The sequence below is a fragment of the Pectinophora gossypiella genome, chromosome 23, assembly GCF_024362695.1.
Source record: "Pectinophora gossypiella chromosome 23, ilPecGoss1.1, whole genome shotgun sequence".
Taxonomy (NCBI): Eukaryota; Metazoa; Arthropoda; class Insecta; order Lepidoptera; family Gelechiidae; genus Pectinophora; species Pectinophora gossypiella.
Window position 1 is genome coordinate 7705198 of NC_065426.1, and position 20863 is coordinate 7726060.

At 40.4% G+C, this 20863-nt stretch overlaps 1 protein-coding gene across 6 annotated transcripts in view; it reads left to right on the forward strand.

Moving 5' to 3' along the window:
• Window positions 1-20863, forward strand: part of LOC126377504 (rho guanine nucleotide exchange factor 2) — a 60115-nt gene that overhangs the window by 19656 nt on the left and 19596 nt on the right. For 5 of the 6 annotated variants that reach the window (XM_050025246.1, XM_050025245.1, XM_050025247.1 and 2 more), the window contains 17 exons: window positions 387-484; window positions 1549-1665; window positions 2066-2183; window positions 2702-2810; window positions 3550-3655; window positions 4727-4887; window positions 7267-7398; window positions 8642-8708; window positions 9453-9558; window positions 10434-10507; window positions 11076-11161; window positions 15858-15917; window positions 16447-16587; window positions 17501-17597; window positions 18062-18275; window positions 18693-18811; window positions 20002-20136. In XM_050025246.1, coding sequence (XP_049881203.1) covers window positions 387-484; window positions 1549-1665; window positions 2066-2183; window positions 2702-2810; window positions 3550-3655; window positions 4727-4887; window positions 7267-7398; window positions 8642-8708; window positions 9453-9558; window positions 10434-10507; window positions 11076-11161; window positions 15858-15917; window positions 16447-16587; window positions 17501-17597; window positions 18062-18275; window positions 18693-18811; window positions 20002-20136 — 1940 coding nt within the window. The remainder of the gene's footprint in view (window positions 1-386; window positions 485-1548; window positions 1666-2065; window positions 2184-2701; window positions 2811-3549; window positions 3656-4726; window positions 4888-7266; window positions 7399-8641; window positions 8709-9452; window positions 9559-10433; window positions 10508-11075; window positions 11162-15857; window positions 15918-16446; window positions 16588-17500; window positions 17598-18061; window positions 18276-18692; window positions 18812-20001; window positions 20137-20863) is intronic. The other variant, XM_050025250.1, reaches the window with a different exon arrangement.

The following is a 20863-nucleotide window of genomic DNA, read 5'->3' on the forward strand; positions in this document are numbered from 1 at the left end:
TTCGACTTTATGTCTTTGAATTATTTCGGTTGTAGGAGTTTGCTTTTGTATGTGGGTACATGTAAGTAAAATTGTGAGTGTATTTTATTTTATTTTGTATTTCTTTTGGAAACAAACAGCTATAACATTACAATTACACATTACATCTAAACTTTAGCATAAGCCAACAAGGTTTCCACCACCGAATAGAACAATTGTTAAAAGTGTACAATAAAAGTGCAACAGAATAAAAAGTATAAAGGGGTAGTTATTAATAATACAATTACCATATTTAAACTAATTAGGTCAAATTACGGACTTTGTTAAGAATAACTTTAATTTATAGTTGTCACAATTAATTCATGTTCCTAATTGACGAAAATATATCTGAAATGTTTTTTTTGCAGACGAAGGTGGCGGCAGCGAGGACTCGAGCAGTGAGGACGAGGTGACGGAGCACGTGACGTGCACGCCACCACCAGACATGGCCGCTGCCAGGGCGCAGGTAATAACTGTCGCTATCGGACCGCACACGCACACACACACACGCACGCACGCACGCAAGCACGCACGCAAGCACGCTCGCACGCACGCACGCTCGCACTCACGCACACACATGCACACGTGATGGCCAGTACACACTAAGATGGCCGTTTTGACGTTTGTCCCGCTCATAAGCATAAACAGTCTATACGTATATATACGTCCCACTGCTGAGCATAGACCATCCCTCAATCAATCGGAGGGGGTATGGAGCATACTCCACCAGTGCTGGTTGGTAGAGGTGTTTTTTACGGCATCAACGGCTTAACGAGCACGGAATCATCTTACTTTTCCGTACCGCCAAACAAAGGACAGACTCGCAAATTGGTAATCGAACCCGGACCTCCAAATCCTGAGTCCAACGCTATAACCACTAGACGGAGGCCGTCCGCTCATCAAGTTTCGTATTGATTAATAACTCTGTTTACGGAGCGTTTTTTTTTTTGACGTGACTTATTGTAAATTTGCCGCAGATGGCATTAACTACTTGGCCGGACAAATGGGGAGCGCTGAAGGCTCTCACCCGGTACAACGTTTAAGACAAGAGGCCTGAGGGTGGGTGCCCATTTGGGCTCGAACCTCGGCTCAGGGCGTCGTCTGAGACGAAAAATATTTGAAAGAATTAATCGACCCTAGCAGGTCGATAGCGATAAGCGCTGATTGAAGGAAGTCGTCGACCACGCTGGCGGGGTCGGTGTCGGGGTTGACGGAGCGAATTGTTGTACTTTATTATGTCAAAATGGCCGCATTAGTGTGCCGCTTGTTTAATTTGTATTGTCACTTTGCGACAATGATAGTCATGAATGGTCGGGAACAGACGTCTAGGGCCCTGTGCCGAGGTTTTTCTTGCAGCTTCTTTTCCCCGGCTATACAGGTTGTGAGAAGCTGCAGTAGTTATAGGCGGATGAGACGTTCGTTATGTAAAAATTTACGATTCAAAGTGTAACTATGTTACCTACTGAATAAAGATATTTTTGAATTTGAGACGTATGAGGCCCATGATGATGATGATGTGTTGTCGCGTAGGTGCCGACGATCAGCGTGACGCCGCACAGCCCCGGCGTGCTGGAGGACAGCCTGCAGCAGCTGCGCCGCCTGCACGCCGCCGTGCAGCGCATGCGCGCCGCGCCCGCACCGCTGCTGGTACGTTGCTCGTGTTACTCACAGGAGTCTCAGGGGGTAAATAGATGCATTGGAGGGGGACTGATCGGAACGTCGTTCAGGACGTCCACTACATCTTTTTTGTTTATCGTTATTTAAAAAAAAAATATAATGGAAAATTAAAAAGAAAAACAAGGACAGGCATTTGTAGACAGAAGAGTCTTTAATTAGGCTACCCAGCAGGGTCTGCACGACAATCGCGCCGCGCGCGACTCGAATTATATTACGGCTTCGATTCGACTAATAAACGCAGCAAAATAAATGCTATCTACGTAGATAGACGTCGTGCGGCTACTGGTTGAAGCTCTCGATATGTGCAGACCCTGCTGTATTTTATGTGATTTTTTTTAAATAACGACCTTTTTTAACTTACACCCCACAGAGCACAGGCACGAGTAGGCTGAGCACGTCGTGTCCGTCGCTGTGCAAGGACGGCGTCGAACCCGACTGCTCCTCGCCCACTCACCTCGACTTCTACCCGCAGAGCAGGAAGGGCAGCGGTAAGTATGCTTTACCTACTTTCTGGAAAAGGAAAGTCAAACCATCACCTACATAAATGGGGCTTAAAGGAGTCGCCATACTGTGAATGTGGTCAACCCTGGTGTCAGGGTTGTTATTGAGCCGCCAAAGGCCCCTGACATGGCTCATGTAACGACTACTTACTTACCATCAGTAAGTAGTAACCGGGACCAACGGCTTAACGTGCCTTCCGAAGCACGGATCATCTTACATTTTGAACAATCAGGTGATCAGCCTGTAATGTCCTAACCAAACTAGGGATCACAAAGTGATTTTTGTGATATGTCCCCACCGGAATTCGATCCCGGGACCTCCGGATTATACTAACCTAACCCAACGCTCAACTACTGGACCACGGAGGTTGTCAGCACTTGATATAATGTGGAAAAACAAAACAGAGGCTTAAATGTTGTGCAACAAGGCAAAAAAATCCAAAAAACCTATGTGACGTCATAGATGGCGGCATAACATTTTGATTGTTGTATGGTCCGTCCGGCAGGTGAGTCCCGACAATGGGGGCTGTGGGAGCGGCGCGACGAGGGCCGGCGCAGCTCGTGGGCGGCGCTGGAGCCCGGCGCCAGGCAGCCAGAGTCGCACCGACCCAGGAGGTAACACGCTGTTTGTTATATATGATATTTTTTTGTTTCTGCTCTACCGAACCCACACCGCCTCCTAGTGTTTCAAATAAAAGACAAGAGTGAAGGCGCTTTTTCTGCAGGCATAACTTGGAAGTGGTTTTCTTATTCTCCTTATATTATGTATTACATATATTGTATAGGCTATTTGTATGTATGTTTATGTATGCGTGTATATATGTGTGTATGTTTATATATATATATATATATATATTTATATATTATTTCTTTAGATAAGTATATATTATTTATTATTCTTTTTTTGTTATGTTGGTATCATTATATGTTTATTGCACCAGCCCGTGCTCCAATGAATAATCTTCTTTCACCCTAAGGTTGCCTGGCAGAAATTGCTGTTTAGCAATAAGGCCGCCTATTGTGCTTATGTTTTATTCGTATGTTTATGTCCTTTGTTTTGTTGTTGTGCAATAAAGTATTATTGATTGATTGATAAAGTCAAATCAGTTACCTACTTGTGATTTACTATTATAGTTCCTTGAAAATCTAACATCCGTATCCGAAACTTCATATCCGTAACATCTAAAGTCTCAAGTCAGCTGCACTCGCCTAGATGAGAGGATGATCAGTCAGTTCTTTCCCTCACTCTCTTCTTTTTTTATGAATTCTTTACTCTTAGGTTTAACAATAATTACTTAAATGTCGTAATGTGTATGTATTTGTCGTTTAATTGGGTTCATTTTTGGTTTAACAGTACTTTGAACGGGCACAGCGCGTCTCTTTCCTCGATGGAGTCGGAGGGGGAGGTGCCGCGTCCAGTGCGACACTCCACGCATTCGCTCAATGACAACGATCTCGCTGTAAGTACCAGCATAGAATAAGCAGCAGAGGCTTGGTCATCAGACCAAAGCCCGCGAAGATGCCTGCCACCTGGAATATGCGCCATAGAATAAGGAATAAACCGACAACTCATATAGAACTACTTGTATAGAACTGCAACTCTACCAGCGTCTGAAGGATTGTCAAAGATTAAGTAGGAAGATGAGGAGCTCGGTGGCGCAGCGGTAAACGTCTGCGATTGTTGAAGTTAAGCAACTTTCGCAAAGGCCGGTCATAGGATGGGTGACCACAAAAATTTTTTTTTCATCTCGAGCTCTTCCGTGCTTCGGAAGGCACGTTAAGCCGTTGGTCCCGGCTGCATTAGCAGTCGTTAATAACCATCAATCCGCATTGGACCCACGTGATGGTTTAAGGCCCGATCTCCCTATCCGTCCATAGGGAAGGCCCGTGCACCAGCAGTGGGGACGTTAATGGGCTGGTGATGATGAAGTAGGAAGATACCATCACCGATTTAAGTTAGTCTCCTGTAAAAAAATATAAAGAGAAAATTTTAATCGAAAAGAAATTCTGACTCGTATGATTCTGACTTGATCCCGCAGCTCTTGTCCGGGACGAGCGTGTTAACCATTACACCACCGGATCCTCCCCCTGTCCATGTGAAATTCTTTCGATCTATTAATATAATTTTTAACTGTATTATTCTACTAGTAAGTTAAGTTTCCACCGGACTTGATGTATAATTTTATTAATTTTAAGCGAAAATTGTATCTCATTGAGCCACTGCGATACAGGGTGATCCCTAGTGCAGGGCTCGCTGTTAAGTGTTTAAATTGTACCTTGTTTAAGTAATAAAGAATTTTATTATTATTATTATGTATCATCACGTCGTTAAACCGACACCGGCGCCATCTAACTAGAATATTGAGTACTAATATTACTTTAGACCGACAAGTCTACAGTTATTATGTAGATTTAAACTTCTCGTAAAGATGACACCTTAAGCTATTTTTTTTTATTTATTTTTTTTCATTGTGGGTTTCCCTAAGAATGAAAAGAAAAAATATTTAAGAAATAAATACTCGTGGTCGCAGAAGGACTTCGAGAAGGTGACAGCGGCGCTGAGGGCGGGCGCGCCCGCGGCGGCGGCGCCGGGCGGAGCGCGGCTGGCGGCGCGGCTGCCGCTGCAGAAGTCCGTGTCCACGCCCAGCATCGTGGCCGCCGTGCAGCCGCCGCAGCCGCCGCCGCCGCACGTGTGAGCACGCACCTCTACATGCTACAACACACGCACCACCATACGCACCACTACACGATACAACACACGTACCACTACACGCACCGCTACACGCACCACTACACGATACAACACACGCACCACTACACGATACAACACACGCACCACTACACGCACCGCTACACGCACCACTACACGATACAACACACGCACCACTACACGCACCGCTACACGCACCACTACACGATACAACACACGCACCACTACACGCAGCACTACACGTATCACTACACGCACTACTACACTCATCGCTACACGCACCATTACACTCTTAATTTTATTGAATTTTATTCAATTTAACGGACTTTCAACTCACACTTTCAACGGAAACAAATCATTTCTATGTGTTAGTGCAAAATATTCACCGAAACATAATATTATATTTGCATGATTTTTACGAAACTAAGGATTGTTCATTTCATCGTTGCGTTATAAAAATATATTTGTAAAAAATGGCACGTTCTGTAAAAGACAAGTTTATTATTATTAGTAAAAGTATTCCTTAAAGCCCTAACATCCAATGCGATGACATGAACATTCCCCGTTTTACCCGACTTAAGAAAAAGGCGGTTCTTAATACAGGTTTCGACACACAAAAGTGGCACCGAGAGATTTTGTTTAACTTTTTTAAAATTTTTGACTTGAACCAAAGGGCCGGGTGATCAGCTCACGACAACAGACACTACAGGACTTCGATACCAACTCTGCCGGCTTAGAGACGCATTCCATCTGTCAACGCTTTCGATTCTTTAAAATATAATCCTCTCAGTCGATGCCCAGATCTGAGGTTTGCGTTTAACTGAACACTGTTGTCTAAAATGTTGTACTGGGTGAGAGCCCCCGGCACTCCCCATTAGCTGGCTAAGTAGTTCATACCATCTGATGATGAAAAAATGAACTCTCTTGACACTGCTTCTGTGTGTGGATATCCAAAACTAGATTCTCTTTTTAATTTTGTGAACTGTGCATGGGATTCAATGTGTTTTCATTTATCAGCACTGTTCGCTTTGCAATAATTTCAACTAGCACTAAAGTCAATCAGGATTGGATTATATTTTTGTTGTTTTGTTTATGCAGTTTGCACTTTGGAGTGAAACTATCGCGATGTTTTATTGTTTATTACGGTCTTGTGACTCAATTCTTGCAGAATAATTCGAAGAGTTTTGTTTTAGCTTTTGTATAAGAGATTAAACGCAAACACCCCAAACACCTCTATCAATCCGCAGTGGAGCAGCGTGGTGGTATGCTCCATACCCCCTCCGGTTGAATGACGGGAGGCCTGTGCCCAGCAGTGGGACGTGCATAGGCTGTTTATGTTATGTATGTATAAGAGTTTTAGTTCCTGCGCCTCGTTTAATAGCGCGGGTCATCGAGAAATTGAGGAGCAACAGGTTAGCATGGTTTGGGCATGTAATGAGGAGGGATGAAAGGCATATTACGAGGAAAGTTGTGAGTATGAATGTGGATGGATATAGTAAGACGATCCAAGAAAGCCGAATGTGGATGGATTGTGTATAGAAGGATATGTGAGTGAAATGTGTGAGTACAAGTACAAACAAGTACAAGTCAGTCGATTACATAAGATTACTAAATCTTTTAAGGGACAATGTATACGTTTTTACAATAAGATTCCCATTGACATTCAGAATTTGCCTTTCACTGTTTTAAGACAGTAGTTAAACAAAAACTTTACAAAAAAGGTTATTATAAAGTTAGTGATTATTTTGAAGATATGAAAGCACGGGATTAACTGTCTGAGAACTGATATTAGGCAGCTAAATTACTCAATTGTATACCAATATTTTATGTTTATTTTTATTTTTTTTAAAGAACGTCTAGGGCCCTGTGCCGAGGTTTTTCTTGCAGCTTCTTTTCCCCGGCTATACAGGTTGTGAGAAGTTGCAGTAGTTTTAGGCGGATGAGACGTTCGTTATGTAAAATTGACGATTCAAAGTGTAACTATGTTACCTACTGAATAAAGATATTTTTGAATTTTGAATTTGAATTAGAATTTTAGAATTTTGAGTACCGAGATGACGTCTGACAGAAATGAATGGAAGATGAATACATGTTGTGCCTACCCTACCCAGAGTGGGATAAGGGCAGGAGGATGATGATGGGTTCCTGCGTCTCGTTCTGTTAATTGGACTCAATCAACAACTATGCCCCAATTTGGGCATATCTACTCCATTTGAGTTAAAAAATATGTTCCGTTAGTGAGACATATTTGCCTTCTTTAAACAAGAATTGCGTCACAAACAAAACCACCAAATCAAAAAACGGATAAAACACCGCGACAGTCGCGCTCCAGCATTGTATGTTCGTCTCGCTCGGTGTTAGTTTGACGGGTGTGTGTGCGAGCGAAACGGAGAGCGACGAGGACACGTCGGCGACGCTGCACACGGCGCCTGCGCGGAGGACCAACGCGCACCAGGAACACTTGGGGCTGCATCGGCTCGCGTTCTTGGAACAGTGAGTACTTATATGGAAAGAGGTCATAAAAGGCGCAGGAGGTCCGATTTAGGTGTCACGAACAACGCGAGGTCACATCACAACAGACATCTTCCAGAGAACTAGCGGGCAGGAGAAGTAACTTAACCTGTTAAAAAATATGTTCAAAGGTCTAATAGGAATTAGTTTTCTTTTTGGGTTCCACTATCTGGAAGTCTGGGTGCGATTCCCGATGGGGACATTGTCGAAATCACTTTCCGAGAATGTCTTTTGTTTGGTAAGGATTGTAGCCTTGAATCACCTGATTGTCTGAAAAAGTTCAGAAGAGCTTCGGAAGGCCTTTAAAAAGTACCAGCAATGGAGCACGTGGAGTATCCTCCCCCTCCAGCTGATTGAGGAGAGGCCTGTGCCCAGTGGGACGTTTATAGGCTGTTGATGTATGTATATGCAAAGCAGTTGAGGCAGCATTGTTATGGTAAGTAGACGCTCCTGAAAGGTTGAAAGAAATGGGAATTGCATGGTGCCGGGAAGCCAATATCTATATCCAGAACCACAAAAGTAAGTGTACTATAATTTATGCAAAACCCATGGTCCGATGGATTCTATAACTAAGTAAGTAAAACCGCAACTGTTACTACAGAACAATACTTTAACATCTAAACAATGCACTTAAATGCATAGTTATAATTAATTACTCAATGGTGCTAATTCCTGTAAACACCATCTAATTTTATTTTGTTATTTCTGTCATTTTCTTAACCGCCGAAAAGTAAAGGGACAGGTAATCGACAGGCATAAAATTTATGGAACACACGTCAATTATAAGCAGAAATCTAAAACAACCGTCTAAAAATTTTACATCGGCCTATAACCCGACAGAGTTAAGTAGACAACACATCAAACGGATTGCATACCAGCGAGATGCCTATTTTATTCGCCCGTGTTATTCATTCGTTTTAAAATTAACTTGTTGATAATCATCCGTCCCATTCCTTTTCGGCGGATTAGAAAATGATGGGTATAACTTAAAATAAAATTAGGTGTCTGCAGGAATCGGGGCCAATGGCATGTCAAATGCACAAAGCTTAGCTTTTTGTGTTCGTTTGTTTCACGAGTTTCGAGTCAATGGAGATTTTAATTTTCGCTTCAAGTTCTTCAATGTTTTTGCATGGAATAGATGAGGGTCGTATGATAGCTTTGTAGGGACATCGATGGTTTTATGTATATTGATGATTGTTTAAAATGTGCTTTGTTTATGGTACAGAGCGGCGTACGACCATCACGCTGAGAAGAGGCGGAAACGGGGTAGTTTGTTCTTCAGGAAGAAGAAGGTTTGTAGATAAATATTGCGTCATAGTTTTCTAAATATAACCGCTGGAGTGGAAGGAACAAAAATTCAGTTGAGTTGTTTATTACTTCAAAATTTAAGTAAGAATTTGATGGAATATTTACATGAGCGATACATGAAACCTGGATAGCAAGTTTGTCTCAGTAATGTGTCGTTCCCACTTTGGGAATATTATCGGCAGAAACAAAAATGTTACCTAACCTTTAGGCAGATAGGATCTAAAGAACAATTGAAAAAAAAAGCAGCCAGTGTTTTTACTGTTAAATAATTATACACCAGGGACATTACCACTTTGGGAACATTTCCAAGAACAGCACATCATTACAGGTCTCACTTATTGCATTCTCATTTATCTAACCAAGTTTCATTGTTTTTGTTTGAAAAAGTCTGTCTGTAATAAAATAAAAAAGATTTGCTACTACTGTCATTCCTCCACACCTGCTGCTGTCATTTGTTTTTTGTGTCCTCGGATGAGATGGCACGACGACTTGACGCTTGCCGCTTACCTAGAGGTACTGGCCAGAATACGCATAGGACCGCGAAAAATGGAAAGAGGAAGGGGAGGACTTTCCCCAGCAGTTGGATCTTGAAGGCTAAATTGTCATTCATTACATTACAATCATTACATCTTCCAAAGAAAGTGGTTTTCATAAAAGTATCTCATTTGACTAGAATATTACGTAGCCTATTAAAGTATTGATATGCAATGAGATGTGCGCGTACGCAGGACAAGTCCCGCAAGGCGGCGCATGCGTGGCAGGCGGCGGGCGCCGGCGGGGACTGCGACTGGTGCGGCCGCGCGCTCGCTGACAAACCCTCGCTCTACTGCGACAGTATGGACTTTATCTTTTATTTTTATTACAACATAAGTCAGAGGACAGTCAGAGAACATCCATCGGAAGATGAACTATGTACCCGCCCCATTGAGCTTTCTGTTAGACCAACTTGATAGACGATGAGCCGTATCGCCGTCTATAATGGTCGAACCAACTGTGTTAGTGGAAACTTCACTTAAGATAAATGAAAAACTCGTCGGTTTAATTCCGGAAATGGGGTCGAACCGGCGCACCCCGTTTGAGAAGCAAGTCGGTGGTCGGTTGGTTGTCGGTTGGTGTCGTCGGGTTGATGGGGTTGGTAATTCACCTTACAACCCACACGATAGAAGAAGAAGAAGCAAGTCGGTGTAACACAAGACCACAGTGATTAAACCCCTCAGATCTGTGAGGTAGGTAGCCAGGTGATGCTATGGTATACAGGGTGTTAGTGACTCGCGAAAACTTTTAGGGATGATTCAAATCATGATTCTGAGTTGATATCAAGTGGAATTTTTCGTCGCAAAAGTATTAAAATAAAAATAATTTTAAAAAATACTGATATTTTCATGACCTTTAGGTAGGTGTGCGCTTGGCGCTTCTCTCTCTCTCTCTCTCTCTCTCTCTCTATGTAAGAGCTGCGCTCTTGCCGGTGGAGTAATCGCCATTCCTCTCTTCTTCCCGCCAAAACCTTCACCTCCGCTTGGCGCTTGCAAAACAAAAAATAACCAGGAATACTAAGAAGTCTACTGACATGTCTTATTTACCTACGACAAATAAGTTACAAAGAAAGATGCAATGTTACAAATTTGAAATTATATCTTATTTATTAGTTATAACCTTAAAAAAATGGCGGCTGTATTAATATTTACATTATGTATTCTTTTCGATTTCAGATTGTACAATGACAGTTCACCAAAACGTCTGCAAAGACTATATTGTTGAATGCAACAAGCCTAAATCTTCAAAGGTATGCTTATTCACTTTATTTACACTAAAAGTCAAACCACATTTGTGAGTACCTCATCGCACTTTCCTATACTTCTATCCTTTTCTGTAACGGCCTCGGTGGTCCAGTGGTTGAGCGTTGGGCTCACCATCCGAAGGTCCCGAGTTCGAATCCCGGTGGGGACATAACACAAAAATCACTTTGTGATCCTTAGTTTGGTTCGGGCATTACAGGCTGATCACCTAATTGTCCGAAAGTAAAATGATACGTGCTTCGGAAGGCACGTTAATCCATTACTATTTACTGATGAAAGTGAGTAGTCCTTACATGAGCCATGTCAGGGGCCTTTGGCGGCTCAATGATAACCCTGACACCAGGGTTGATGCGGTTGGTAATTCACCTCACAACCCACACGATAGAAGAGAAGAAGTGAGTAATAGTTACATGAGTCATGTCAGGGGCCTTTGGCGGCTCGACGATCGACGTTCAAATATTGCTTCCGATTTGTTTAATAATTACACACTTCTACACACCGGAGATGGACGTTTTAAGTACAGAAGAATACTAAACATAACGATCTTTTTTACAGACTTCAGTCGGAAAATCGCTAAGCGCGAGCAGCGGGAAAAACAGCAAGCGGAGCTCAGTCTCCGGCCAATCACAAAACTCGAATAGGTAAGTGCACTCGATATTGGCCCGTTCGAAAATCGAATGCAACCATTCAAAAATCAAATAAAAACGAAACGCAATAACTGGCACGTTTGAAAACTAAATAAAATAATAAACGCTAATAGTGACATGCATTTTACAAGGCTTTTACGATTTTGGTTTTGTTTTAAGAATTTTAAGTATTAAGCTGGCTTATATCCTAACATACCGATTGACAAGGATGGTATAAGAAACGCTTTTACCAATTTTGTCATTGCAATTCTTTATATTTAATTCTTAATATGCGTGTAAAATGCTTGTTTCATCGACTCCCTTCTTTAGTTCGCATCGACATTATACATTATCTAAATTATCTGAGTAAAAACAAATGCCATCTTCCGCTGTCCTGTCACCTTTTGTTTTTTAATTCCAAGAATAATTTGATTTCGTGTATGAAAAATAAAAATAAAACATACGAAGTTGATGTCAGATTTCTAATAGAAATTAAAGAATGTCGCTGCGTCCTATTGAACACTCAAACAGGGAGTCTTCTAATGTGAAGTAAAATTTTCTATGTATAAATGGAGAAAGCCATGAGAGACGGGCATAGCGTTTTGGGTTATGTATGGCGTATATTTTGCTGCTTAATTTATTTGTCGACGCAAGGAAGAAGTGATTTTACGCTGATGCATTTTCGATTTGATTTGCGAGAGGCGCGACCTTTGTGGGCCGTATTAGTGGGCAATCGATCTGGTTCAAACCTGATGCTTGTGTAAAAACCCGATAAACAGTAAGTGAATTGTTACGGGTATTGGTCGCGTTCTTACCCAAATACCGGGTTTAAACCCGGGTGAATTGCCCAATTACAGTCTTGCTACAAAAAAAGTGTTATTACAAAACGAAGACTGAAATATAAACTGGGTTTAAAATATGGTCCGCGTTTTGTAACAACACTGTAAGTGTTTAAGAAAACTGACAGCTTAGCAAAATTCTACATTAAAAAATGGATTAAATATAGCTTAGCTGTCATTCTCGTTAAACGTGTAAACTAAATACAGTTTTGTAGTAAGAATACGTATATCTCAAGAGGGAATTTGACAAGTTAGCGCAGAGATTCGAATTGCAGAGCAGTTTTAAATCGCGTATTAGTTTATGCAACATAGTTTAGAATGTAGGTATAGCAATTTCTAGATCCCTTCCGCCTTTTTACAAAACGAAGAATAAAGATAATACCAGGTTATAAAATATAGTCCGCGCTACGAAATGAGTATCGTGGCCGCCGCGATAGTGTCTCATTTGCTCGTCACAGTGATAAAGTAAGGGATTAGTGCTGTGAACCTGTAGCTTTTTGAGCGTTCCTACTCTTTGGAATCCGGTTCTGTAATTGCTTCTCTATACTGGAATCAACTTCATTTAATAAATAAAATCAAACCGTTCTATATTTGAGTTATCTGAGAATGAGTATTTAACTGAAGTCAACAAAGCTCAATTTTAAATACACGATTTAAAACCTCTGCATCGTAAAGGTCCGCGACGCCAGTTTTTAAAATGTCAGGTGTAATGATTTAATTATAAGAAGATACACAAGTACATAGACACAGAATTTACATGTATTTTAAATTAAAATACACTGTTTTGATACTACACCATGTCTCGTTTTGCTTTATCATTGCTAGATTTCCAAGTTATTTTTTATTTTGTTTCTCTCTTAGGTTGATTTATGCTGTCCTCTTCGTTTTGGTTTTCTTTGAGCTGTTTTTGTTAATTTAATTTCGGTGAAAGAAATGTCTTCTTATAAAGAAAATCATACTGTGGAGATGTTGAGGTGACATTTTAAAAAGTATTCTTTCGGGTTTTTAATTTAGTTACGATAAATAATCTATTGAAATGTGTATCTAGTAAAAAAGTAATTCGTTATTTGATAATCATACAAACAGCGTTTCCGAAATGATAAGTAAGTTGCGTCAGGATGAAATCGTCCGAAAATCTGGAGTCAAAATTTTCACAAATTAAAAATATTTTTTGGCATATGAAAAAAATTGAAATGCCACCTCGATGTATTGTACACACACATAGATTATTACACGTGTGTTGTTGGTGTAATCCGATCGCAGCAAGAAGTCCGGATGCTACTCACCGTGGCGCCGCGTCGCGACCAAACTCGGCGTGCAGTAAGTTGAGCGGGAATGTTGCGATATCGCGCTGCCTCTTTCTTACTCTCTCATCATACATACATTCACCGTCATCGTCTGTCTCTTTCTCTCTCTGAGATCACCTGCGGCGTTATCAACTCCTGGTACTCGATTGTTTCGGCGTTTTTTTACAGGTTTTTTGGTTTGTTTCTTTTTTGTCGTTGTGATGTTTTAAGTTTTCAGGTTAGGAGATTTGTATTTTTCGTTTTTGTGTTCGATTAGTTGGTGATTTTATTCGCTAACACGACATGTTATTCAATTCTTTTAAAGTCTACAGTGATAAATTCACTTCGTTTTCAGTAGCAACGGGCTACTTAACCATTCTGAGTACACAATCAAATAAATAGTCAAAAACTTATCACATCCTGTTTATTTCACGAACATTATGCTTCAAAATTAATAGTGAAATACGCCAGTATTTATTAACAACACAATACCTTCTTATAGATTACAATTATTTCATAATTTATGTGCAATCGTCTCCGACCGCGCGAAAGTAAATGCGGCAAAACACAGAAACTCTTAATGCATATTCAATCGTGGGAACCAAGTCACATCGAAACATCGAGACATTCTCTACTGTTGCGCTTTATGTTTATATTCAGCCCACTTATGGAGCAGTGAGTAGAAGAGTTGGCTAATAAATGAAAACACGACACGTAAGACGAGTGTCCGCCAGTGTTTCCACTATAGTCTGCGCTAGTTCTTGTCACTGCCCGAAGTATGCTCACGGCATGACGAGAGTCTGCTGGACGCTGATTGGCTAACTTAGTCAGATTGACACTTAGTCCGCCAATCATACTATCTCACCGCGAGCATAGTTCAAGCGGCGACACCAACTTGAGCGCGGGCTATAGTTACCGCGTTTGTACGGAAATCAAAGGCTTCACTTTAAACGCGGTCTTAGGCGTCAATCGACCATAAAGCCATAAGACCAATTATCCTTTTAAAATCCAAACCCTCATTGTTTAAATATTGTGTCTGACAATCTCGACCTTAGGAGATTAAACGAAGTAATCTCACGTTAGCACTATACTGGTGTATTCCACATCTGTCCTCATCACACATACAGAAACTCTAGTAGTTGTCGATTCATCCACAAAGCCTTACTTGTGTATCTTTCTATCTACTCGTATGGAGGTAGTATCTTGAGAAGCGTTGTCGTAGAATTGATTTTATTTCGCTCAACTGTTCTTTGTAGGTCGTCTGTTTGGGAAGAATGGGTTTATGGTTAAAGGAGATGGTATACGTCGTTCCACGCATATACATAAAAAGAACCTTCTGAAGAAACTGGCATAGCGTCCATGTAGTGTTGCCTATCTATGTAAAAAAAAAAGTTTTTTGCAGTAACATTTGGTACATAGCATTAAGTAAGGGTTGGAACCTCCTTTTAAGCAGGCATATGCTTGTATTAGGAGACTCCGCTCTACCGTAACAGTATATACCACTATCGATAGTTCTGCAACACACAACACAACAAACACTGCTATATTAAATTACAAAAGCCAAACCAAATTGGAAACGTCCTTAGAAAAGGTTGATCTACTCTGAACCGGCGTGATTGTATGAATCGATTGATGAATGTGGAGGAAGCAAGAGAAGTGTGTCAGGATCGAAGCAAATGGAATTCCAAAGTCTCTGCTTACCCCTGTGGGAAATAGGCGTGAGTTTATGTACGTATATAACTAATAATTTGTTCAATAAATGATGATGATTACTTTAATATCTTAATGTAATTTCTGATGAACAATATCACATTTATAAAGTGGAAAGACCGATTGTCCTTTTACAATTTAAACTGCATTGTTTTACGATTGTGTCTTGTAATCTCGGCCGCAAGGAATACAATACAATACAATACAAATACACTTTATTGCACCAAAATAAAAATATATAGATATTTAGAAATTACTCTTTTTCAGAATAACTGTATGACGCATGTTGTTTTCGATGACTCTCTCATGAGCTCTGGGACATCAATAAAGAATATAATATACCTTAGCAATAGAGACACATGAAGAAACACTTCTACCAGTGTATCGTTTCCTTTAATCATAATAAGAAATCTTCCTCGAACAGTCTGCTTTTCTATTCGTTGGAAAGAAAGAAATATTATAATATTATCTGTTTAGGCAAACTTTTTCGCTGTATTGGAACCCTAAAAATTTTCGTACTATGCATGTTATATGGTGTGACGTCTTTTATAATTCGCTTCTTATTATTATTTAGCCTTTGCTGACTGTTAACTTAAACGATACTCTAAACCTGACTCCTTTAAACAAACTGTTTATCCTTACTTATGTATGTTGAATCTACTTTATTATTGTACGGTGTAAAAGGATATTTATGAATAAAGTGACCTAATGTTTCGCAAAATCATTTGTAATGTCGATCGAATATGACCCTGTCGTTACCTTTGTTAGAATTACCACAGCAGCATAGAACAACTTAGTCTTACAAAAGACATTCAAAAGTTTTTCTATGTAGCATGTGTTTGGGGAGTAAGATGTAATATGACACGTCTTTTTCAGCACAAGTCACACGTATAATGACGACAAAGACGGATCCGATCACAAACACGATCAGAGCAAGTGAGTATGGAACTTACACATAACAATTTTATTCAATGACATCTATCTAATAATGTCCAAGACCGATTGTACAATACAATACAAATACACTTTATTGCATCAAAATAAAAATAAATAATTACAAAAACACTCTTAACTAAGTACATGGCAAATGGCGGCCTTATCGCTTAAAGCGATTTCTTCCAGACAACCATAAGGTGAGGAAAAAATTGAACAACAAAATTGAATTTTTTTTTTTATATTGTTGATTGATTGGAATTGTATAATAATCTGCCGAATTACTTGGCTAACCAGTTTCAAAAAACGGATGTTTTGTAATGCGGCGGGTCAGCGATTAGCCAGATTGTGATTGCAACAACTTAAAATAAAATTAGGTGGTATAGGTGTCTGCTGTAATCAGCACCAATATCAGGTTTCAGTAGTTTGAGATTTGTGGCACATCCTTCAAACCGCGTTGTCAAAGGCGCTAAGCTACTAGTGGTATCAAGTCGAAGAAACCACTTCCCTAATATATTTTTAAACATTCCAGTGCATCAGACGAGGCCGGGTCAGTGGAGTGGCCTGAGGTATACTTGACGGCTGACCAGCTGGGAGACGAGGCGATCCGGCTGGGGTTGGGCGCGTCAGAGCCCGACACCTGGGCCGCTGGTGCACCTAAGGGACTCGCCAAGTAAGTGGAATATGGCAGTGCATCAGACCATGGTATAAGAAAGCCAGGTATGCCCAAAAGTGACAGCTAACATTTCAAGGTTAACCCAACTGACGTCATCCAACCCTGCGTAAAAATAAATTACCTACGACCAATGTTTTTATATTTACTTCGCAAGGAAATTTTGAATTTCTAGTAAAAGAGTTACTTACAGTTTTAATGATTTTTGTATAGTAATTATATACATTAATCAGTAATTCACTTAATTTTCAATAATAAAATTAACGTCCCTGGAATGTTGGAGATACCAATTTAATGGTAACACAGTGGTAACCTACCACCCTACAACCTATACCTGATTTTCTTATTTATACCATGCATCAGACGACGCCAGGTGAAAAGGCCCGAGGTATCCCTATATGGGACTCGCTATGTATTAATGCCAGACGTGAACTTTACACACTTTAATGTCGTAACACCGAATGTCCTTTGAAAATCCAAACCTCTTTGTGTAACTATTGTGTTAAATCTCGGCTTTAGGAGGTCAAACCCATTAAGGGAATGGAATTTTGTATTTAGTTGTAATAAAAGGAATAGATAGCTGAAGGGTGGGTGTTAGTGTAACTTATTGGCTATCAACACGATGTCATCACAGAATAGGGTTTCTAAGGTAGAAACTGTTACACAAACGCCCCATTGATTGCAGTGCATATAATGAAGTGGCTCTAAGTTGAAGGCCTATTCGTCGCAAGAATATCCCGTGGTTGCAGAATGTCCATACAAAAAGGTTGTCACAGAAATATGTCGACCAAAATTTTCTCAGTCTTGCGAATTCTGCTACGAAGTCATTTTAAGACAGCGCAGGGTGTTTAGACGTTATTCTTCTTTCATCAACTGCAACAAGGATTGTTATCAAATAACACATTTGTTCCAGACAACTCGGCGACAGAGAGACTAAACGACAAGAGCACATATACGAGCTCATTCTGACGGAGAAACATCACTGTCTTACAATACGACTTATGCAAAAGGTACAATATTTCGTTTCTTCATTGTCTTTCAATAGATACTAAAATGTTATATGTACTATGACGTCATAAATAAACGCAGAAAAATATCGAATCTATAATTATGTAATCAAATTTCGGTAACGCAAAGAAGTAAATACAAAATGATTTTACTTTTTATTTCTAGATTAGAATTTGTTGGACGCGTAGCTTAGCGCAGTACAAATGAAAATTCCAATGTTTTTATTTGATTCTTGTATTGTAGTCCGCGTGGTACATCCATCGCAAGATGAACTAAGTACTTCACCGAGCTTTCTGTTATACCAACGTGACAGGTGGTGAGCCGTATCGCTGTCTATAATGGCTACAAGAACCATATACTCCTCAAAGTTGTCCAGAAGACTGCTAAGTTGTTAGTGCTAAGGTTTTTTCTATGAACCTTGAACTTTCGGGAGCAATAAACTGTGACGTATTATCCTGGTGTGCAGATGTTCGCGGAGGGCATGTCCCGGCTGGGCGTGGTGTCGGCGGCGCAGGTGTCGCGCATGTTCCCGCGGCTGGAGGAGTTGTGGCAGCTGCACGCGGCGCTGCTGGGCCGCCTGCGGGCGCGGCAGGCGCGGGCGCCGCACGTGGCCAGCGTGGCCGACATCCTCGCTGACGCCTTCGCCAAGCCCAACATGAACAACCTCAAGGCGGCCTATGGTGAGTGCCGGTTGCTCTTGTGAGGTCAATGACCTGCACCAATCAAGTGTCCTGACGAGGCTCAAAGAAATAGCTGGCAAGAAATGGGCATGTTGCTATGTTATATTTTGTAAGTTTTACCATAGCGTCAGGCCTGTATCCCCGATGAAATAGACAAAGCTATATAAATCCCCCCCCCCCCCCCCCCCCTCTCTTTGCCACATATTTAAGACCCATGTAATGAAGGGCGAGCCTATAGCCATTACCCGGACATAAATCTTGGATTTCACGTGATATCAATTATCTATGTTCCAAACATGAAATCAAACTCATAAAATCCAATTCAATGGTTTAGAATCCGAGCCGGGAGTTGAGCCAAATCACGCGTTCTCCGAACAGAGCTATCACGGATTTTAACCAAATAATTATTGCCCGTAGGCGAATTCTGTTCCCGTCACCGCGACGCGGTGGAAGTGTTCAAGGAGTGCTGCACGCGCGAGCCGCGGCTGGCGCGCTTCATCAGGAAGTGCCAGCAGAACCCGCTGCTCAGGAAGAAGGTATAATACTAATAACGGTGGAAAAAAATAAAAAATTAAAGCAATCTTCAGACTTGCTGCAGTTGATCATTGACGCACACACTAACAGTCGCAATTGACTACATGACAGTTGTAATAATAAAAAAGGAAATATGTCGGATATGGTACTTTATCATTTAACGATAATTATCCAATAGTATTTTTGTATTAAGATTTTTAAATATTCGATTGCGATTTTTTCATCTTTGATACAAGACCCGAAACACTGGCGACCATGATTGAGCTTCGTGTGACGTCACATTTCACAAAATAAAAACTATCTGTCAGGGGTCAAGTTATACTGTTTGACAGTTTGTTTTTTTGTTGAAATTTGACGTCAAAGTTATTGATTTTATGTCGCTATTGGTCTGGGCTTAGCCACTTAAGACGTTTCGTAAATAAGTTGATATACCGATAAGTGACAAAAGGCGTGTGCCGATTTATGAATCACAGAGTACATATATATCAAAAAACGTGAATTTTGCGACGCAAAATTCCACTTGATCAGAATCATGAGCTGAATCATCCCCCTCAGTATTCGACACAGTGTCACTAACACGCTGTATAGAAGAACTAAAGTATGACGTCATCAATAAATATCTTTATCTTTATTTCGTACCATTAAAGCCTTAAATATAAAATTGTGGGATGGGGCAAGAAGAAAACGATTACTATTTCTAATAAACTTTGTTTATTTTGCAACGTTGTATGAGTTTGTACTTTTCCGTTATTCAAAAACACCCGTTCGCCATTTTTCTGTCATTCTCTACATTGTATCTATCATTTCCATTTATTCCTGTTATCTTGTAGGGTCCCAAATATTTTGCTTTTAGCTTCATAGCTGTTCCAAACTGTGTTCTTTTAATAGCAACTAAATCTCCTATTTTATACTTTGTGCTGTCTTTTCTTTTCTTATCAAAATTTCTTCTATTTTCTTCTTGTATGTTTAGTATTTGTTCTTTAGCTCTTTTCCTTGTTTCTTCCCTCTGTTCTATAAAATTACTAATATATTCTTCTTTTAACATATCTATAAGCTGTAGGTCTTCTTTCTGTCTCATTTTAACTCCAGTATGTAGAAAGATTCTACAGAAAATGATGTGCCGAATATTCCAAGTTATTTTCAATAGGTATAAAATATTGGGGGTAAGCTAACATTACTCTACTCGTTGCAGGGCGTACCAGAGTGCGTGCTCTTCGTGGCGCAGAGACTGACAAAGTACCCACTGCTATTAGAGCCGCTACTGAAGACAGCGGGAGACGACATGACCGAACGAGAGTTGCTGCAGAAAGCTTTGTGTGGAGTCAAGGTAGGTTTGAATATCAGATGCATTGATGTACAACTATACTGTCGTGTAGCTAAGTTACGTAACATAAGCTCTCGACTAATTCAAAATTGGTTTGGTCAGAGGTACATCCATCGCAAGACCATGTGGCAGTACTAATTAAATAAATAAATAAAGACGAACTATATACCCACACTTCACCGAGCTTTCTGTTAGACCAAATAGTTGGTGACGTATCGCCGTGTAAAATGGTTGAGCCAACTGCGTTAGTGAAAACTGCACTTAAGATAAATGAATAACTCATTGGTGCCAGTCCGGTACCGGGGTTTGAACCGGTGCTCCCATTTTAAGAAGCAAGCCAGTGTACTACAGGAAAACAGTGACGTACAGGATATATCTAAGTTAGCGTCAAGTGTTAGACGTATTTTCGTATGACGTGGATAGATAATAATCAGATGTTTCTATGCTGAGTAAGGACTGTCCGTGTAAGTCGATTTCTATCGTGACAGATTGAAATGAACATATTGATTAACCAATTATTCAAAAACTGAATGAAGATCAGCTGCTTAGGAAATTTTTCCCAGACATATTGTGAAAATCGACAGAATCGTCCTTTCTTACCTGAATCATGTTAGCATTGAGCTGATCTACTACTACTATCCGGTTCATGATATCTTAGGACTTCGCATCAAAAGAGGGTGACAGTACCAATATCAGAGATTACAGGAATGTCACATACTGAAAATTATTG